Source organism: Aptenodytes patagonicus, chromosome 2 (assembly GCF_965638725.1).
Source record: "Aptenodytes patagonicus chromosome 2, bAptPat1.pri.cur, whole genome shotgun sequence".
Taxonomy (NCBI): domain Eukaryota; kingdom Metazoa; phylum Chordata; class Aves; order Sphenisciformes; family Spheniscidae; genus Aptenodytes; species Aptenodytes patagonicus.
Genome location: NC_134950.1, coordinates 48555454 through 48561530, shown reverse-complemented (window position 1 = coordinate 48561530; position 6077 = coordinate 48555454). Strand labels below are relative to the sequence as shown.

The window sequence follows — 6077 nt, the reverse complement described above, 5'->3', positions numbered from 1 at the left end:
AAAGCTCTTCAGTAACATTAATATTGATTAACAGTATTTTTTGGAAGTAAGAGATGGAAACTGCTTTGAAGGTATTAGTGCAGCAAGACTGAAAAGAATGACTAGAAGAAAAGATAACCTAAATAGATGAATAGTAAATGATAAAAGACACCCAGTGGATTTTACCTAATACCACGATGATAAACAGCCCCCTGGATCTAACTTTGCTTTTCCCTATTTCTTAATTCAGCTTTCAGCAGTATATTATCATATTTCTATAACAAACCCTTCTGCAATATGCCATTTTGTAGATTATTTCATTAGTAATACTCTCAATATCTGATGAAACAACATATCATGACTAGCTGTTAGAACTGGACATAGATTTTCTGATATATCATTCCCCAGATGGAAAATGCTTTTCTATAAAAAAGAAAGTGCTCACAGGAACATGCTGATTTGTTTTTAAATGAAAAACATTTAAGTTAAGGTAAAACCACTCTGATCAAACATTTGCAGACTAAACATTTTTTTAATAATAACTGATTCAAAACTTAATATCTATAAAATTTAAAATAAAAAATTTTGAAAAAGTATGTTCCCCCTCTTTTAAAATTTCTGCATTGTGATAAGGAGACAATATTGTCATTCCATTAAAGGAATTTCCAACTGCCCTTTTATATATCTGAGAAATTCTCGTTCAGTTTTAGATGAAACATTGCTGAACTTGGTGCAATTTTAAGGTACAATGCTAAAGAAATATTGATTTATTACCATCTTCTTTTCCAGTATCACGCAACAGTCAAATAAATTCATAGAAAATCTAGAAACATTATTGGGAGGTAAGGGGTTTTTAGCAGAAGACTAATGTTAATTAACAGAATTAGGAAGTTACGATATTGCTACTATTTCAAAGCAAAAAGAAAGTTAAAGTATCAGTATATCTGTTAATGCTTTGGGTAACAGCATTTAATGTGTTTATCAAAAGTACAAGTCTGTATATACGGATGTCTGAATTTAAAGACTTATACATCTGCACTTCAGAAATATATTATCACATGTCCAATAGTAAATACTAATGAGGACAAATTTTCACATTCCAAGAGAGTTTCGGTCATTCAAAATGTCTTGCTCAATCTTCAAAACCCACAGTAATCGTTTTTACAGTTACTTTAATTGAAAGTACAATAATCACATTAGCAGCAGAAAATAAGAGCAAGCAGGCTTGTTTTGAGGTTAAGAAAACAAGGCACAACATAATTATTCTGAACGTGATCCAACACTCATTATGAATTGTTATGTCAGAGAATTCTTATCTGTGTGTTTAATACAGCACATATCAGCACTGAACCAAATGGCAATATGATAGTTTGGGGACTGTACTGTCTCTGTAGAACATAAGGTAATGAGATGCTATGCGAGTAGTCACAAATAGCACACTGATAAAATACGCCTGTGAGGTATAATTTCATCATTATACATGTAAATTTCACCACATTTAGTAGCATGCATGTTAGTAAAAGTCACACCTTGTATTTAGCGGTGACATTTGTTACATGCATGTGTCATAGTCTTATCACCTGGCAGCCCTTTCTCCTGTCAGAAGACAGAATCTAGAAGGTCTGCAAATCAGTGACTCAGCTCTCCAGCCAAATCACACATGATGTGTGTTCCTGCAAGAATCGGGCACGCAGATTCTTCAGCTTCTCATCCTATTTAGTCCTGACCATGAATAGATGGTTTCTGTCCCTCAGTGTGCTGCAAGAGTTGCCCCCCAAAATTTCTTTCACTGTCTGGATCTGTGCTGAAGCCACTAGTTTCTTGTGCAGATTCTCCCATATCAGGACCATTCTTCAACTCTGTTTCCCTTCACTCTTCAACTCCATTTCCCTTCACGATGCTGACAAGGGTCCCTAGTTTTCTCACCAAATTTCTCACCTAGTTTCTGGCCAGTTTATCTCTTGATAAGAGACTGCTTAATCTCCTTTATGGATTTAACAGTCCCATCTAGCCTCCAGGAGAGAGGGCCCTCTTGCTTGAATAAAGATGTCACTCTTTATCCCCTTCCTGTCAAGCCATTCAAACCTTTTTTTCTTGGCAAAAAGTTTTTTCTTCCTCTTGTTCTCGCTTTCTGGCTTTTACTCACCCTCACGAAGTCTACAAGTCACTACAAAAAGGACTTTTTTGGACCTTTTCATAGGTCTCAGGCTGGCATTTTCAGTCTCACTGGTCTTTCCATTTATTACTGCATCATTCTGCCCCTGTACTCGGCCCTGGTGAGGCCGCATCTCGAACACTGTGTTCAGTTTTCGGCCTCTCACTACAAGAAGGACGTTGAGGTGCTGGAGCGTGTGCAGAGAAGGGCAACGAGGCTGGTGAGGGGTCTGGAGAACAAGTCTTATGAGGAGCGGCTGAGGGAACTGCGGCTGTTTAGCCTGGAGAAAAGGAGGCTGAGGGGAGACCTCATCGCTCTCTACAACTACCTGAAAGGAGGTTGTAGCGAGGTGGGTGTTGGTCTCTTCTCCCAAGTAACTAGTGACAGGATGAGAGGAAATGGCCTCAAGTTGCGCCAGGGGAGGTTTAGATTGGATGTAAGGAAAAATTTCTTTACTGAAAGAGTGGTGAAACATTGGACCAGGCTGCCCAGGGAAGTGGTGGAGTCCCCATCCCCTGGAGGTATTTAAAAGACGAGTAGATGAGGCACTTAGGGACATGGTTTAGTGGGCATGGTGGTGTTGGGTTGACGGTTGGACTCGATGATCTTAGAGGTCTTTTCCAACCTCAATGATTCTATGATTCTATGATTCTCTTCTGCATAAGGTGAAACGGCTTATACCTGTCCATCTTAAAAATGAGATGATGAGGATAATTCTAGCCTCCAAACTGTACTGCTAGATGTGCACCTCTAAATTTTTGTATTGACATGTGCATCTGCATTTCTCCTTAAGTAGAAGGAACTATGAATCAACTTTCCATTTTAAGAGTCAAAAGTTTGTTTTCCTGCTTAAATCTGTCCCTGAATCAACCAAAGCATCTAACAGCACTTCTCCCAGACTAAAAGATACGACTTAGTTTGAGTTGCTTGAGGTTTTGTTTTCACCTTAGCTATGAATACGTATGACATTACCATATATTTCCATAGCCTCTATAGGAAACATCCCCTTTTAGTTTTTGTACTTCATGACTTGAAACAAAGTATTCTAATTTTTTCAACTATCAAGACAGGCTGTTCTCATTCAGTATAATATCTCAGCAGAATTTCTAGAAACCCTAGATCAGAATCTCTTGAACCGCTTCCTGTACTCTGTACTCCAGAGTTAGGGCATTGCTTTTTTATTGTTTTCTCCCCATGGGGGTTAATCCTGTGAGGACTACTTTTTCAGCCACTCATCTCTCACCTTAAAAATATGCTTAGTCTATTCCCGTTGACTTATCTATCAGCTGGGGATTGAATGGTCTCACCCAGCTTCAGGCTCAGGGAAGCAAAGGCTGAGAAAACTGGTCTAACACGTATGCTCCATTACTACTTCAGGAAACCAGCTTTCACCTCCAGACCCTGGGTGACAAAGCCTTATAATCATTGTACCACATTACGTGAAGTCAGGACTTCTACAGAAATTGTTCAATCCAAAAATCAGAATTGAAAAACTTTTTCATTCAACCCCGATTAAAGGAGAAAATTTATCTTTATCATTCAATACCAAAGCAAGGTAGATGATTTGACTTTTTACTCTCAGGAAAAATTTCTGAAAGCTGTCCAAGTGACCTTTGCCAGAGAGCCGCACTGGTCATCCTTCTAAAAGCCGTGGCCCAACTTCCACAAATCACAGCTAGCCTCCTTGAAGAGCCTGCCTGTAAATCCTAGTTCCAATGCCCTCAAAAACTTCCTCCACCCACTGGTACTAGGCCTTCTGCTCAGTTCTGTTGGGTAGTAAACTGAAGACCCTGATGAAATTTATTGATTGTCCATAAGGTACTGAAAGAATATTTGGCTTTGCGGGTGTTATTACCACCAGTTTAGTCTTTCCTGACTAGTCAGAAAAAGAGAGTAAATGAACTCGATGTGAGAAGGCAGAGAAAGAGAGACCTTTCTGAGGTAATATAAACATTTAGGACATATTCTATTTTTCATTTCTTAATTTTTTTTAAAAAACTTCAAATAGATCAGTGGAGTTTGGGATTTTATAGACGTGAATAAATGCTTTTATTGTATGCCGTATTTTCCATAAAAATAATGAAGAATGACATAAAAATGACCAGGTAATAACAAGGTAAATATTCAAAGGGTGACAGTGTGTGCCTCCATTCCAGCTGCAGGTCTGGACAGAGTTGTCATCACAGAGACCAGCAATGCGTTCCAGTAAAAACTAAAACAGGCTCTCAAGCATGCAGCATAATATTTCTACTTACATTTAACCACCAAAAGCTTGGCATAATCTCGTAACTCCAACATTAATTTAATAACAAAATGCTGTTAAGAGCTCTGTACTTCATGCAATACCCATAACTCAATGTGTAAAGGAGATGGGAGACAAGACAGGATGAAACAGGACACATTAGGAAAAACAAATCTTGATGTCCTAGAGAAGGAGATAAGAAAAGTACCTCACCAAATCATCCTTACAGTTATTTTTGAAGTTAAGGTGACGATGAGCAAGTCAACATACTGGCAAGTATTTTTGACCTCAGAATTAATTTAACACAACAAAGGAGCCAAATATAGTATTTTGAAAGGACTAGTATCCCTGTAAAAAGTAATAAAGTAGCAATCTTTATTTTTTAAAAAACATGTTCTTATTGTTGCTATTTCCCTTTCTTTCATATCCTGATCAGTACAGATTTTGTGAAAGCAAACAAAAACATTAATTAGCACATTGGAAATAGGAAGTAAAAGTGAATACTAAAGAGAAGGTAATTGAAAGTAGCTTACTTTATCTAAACTGTTCTAAGCTAACTGAGAAAAGTATATGATGGGCAGAAGAAAAGTAAAGAACACAAGACTAAAAGTGAATGTTTTAATTATTTTTAACACAGCTACAATTGCAAAAATCTTAATCTGGGAATGTCTCCCCAAAGGAGAAACATTTTAATGTTACCATTTTTGTGTAAAAACAGAGAAAATTATACATGAAGAATTAGGCAATTATCCATTTTCTTAGGGAAAAAAGTTTGAATATGAAAATAATACAGAAAAGAACTTGTACTTGCATCTGATTTATCTGAAGCTTTTGTGGTTATTACCACTGTGTATTTTATGCTTCTATTTCAGATAGCTCTGATTCCTCAGTTACATCTACACAGACTCTGGCTCCCATCTGCCTGGTATCAACCGCAGCATCTAAGATCCAGATGAGGGTCCTGTTACGGAATAGCTCCTGACAGTTCAGAAACAGCTTTATCCAAAAGACCAAAGTTTGACTGCTGCACTATCAAGAAGACTGCATGCACTGAGCACTTTTCTTGTACTTAAGTGATTAAAAAGGAATGGAAACTTATTGATGCTGATCTTAGTCAAAATTATCTGAGATTTTTTTGTTACTGAGCACTTGGTGAAAAGGAGAAAAAGATTTTCAAGTTAGCAGAAGTGATGTCTTGTCTTTTCTTTCCCAGAGGTGTCCACAAATGAAAGCAAAAGAAAAGAGGGAAGAGAAAGTATACAATAGCCCTAAGCATTAATGAAAAATTAAAAGTGCCAAAGCAAATGAACAATTTTATAGTTTTCCTAGAATTACTTCTTTATTTACAGAAATAAAGAAGTCTACTACAGAAAAATAGCAATGTATTTCATTGGAAACACTTGCATATGGAGAAGATACTACTTATTTCAAACTTTTGATAAAACTGCTATCCTTTTTAGACCTAAGAAGAGCCAGAACTAATCAAATAGTTGTCTCACTTCCCACATAAAGAAACCCAGCTCTGTTAATACTCACTTCTGAACCTGTCAGGTTTTTCTTTCTAATCTGTAGTAATTCTCCATATGTTTTTTCTTCCTGCTTTAACCTTTTCTCATATTCTGCTAGCTCATCTTGGAGATGATTAAATACCACCTGAACATTTTGCTGCTTAAACATCACGCCACTTAAATTTTTCCTTTG

General features: G+C 37.0%; 1 protein-coding gene across 1 annotated transcript in view; it reads right to left on the bottom strand.

The window, feature by feature from the left end:
* The window catches only part of CCDC178 (coiled-coil domain containing 178), a 197725-nt gene that overhangs the window by 123507 nt on the left and 68141 nt on the right, over window positions 1-6077 (bottom strand). The window contains 1 exon segment of the mRNA XM_076328954.1: window positions 5913-6072. Within this exon segment, the coding sequence (XP_076185069.1) occupies window positions 5913-6072 (160 nt within the window).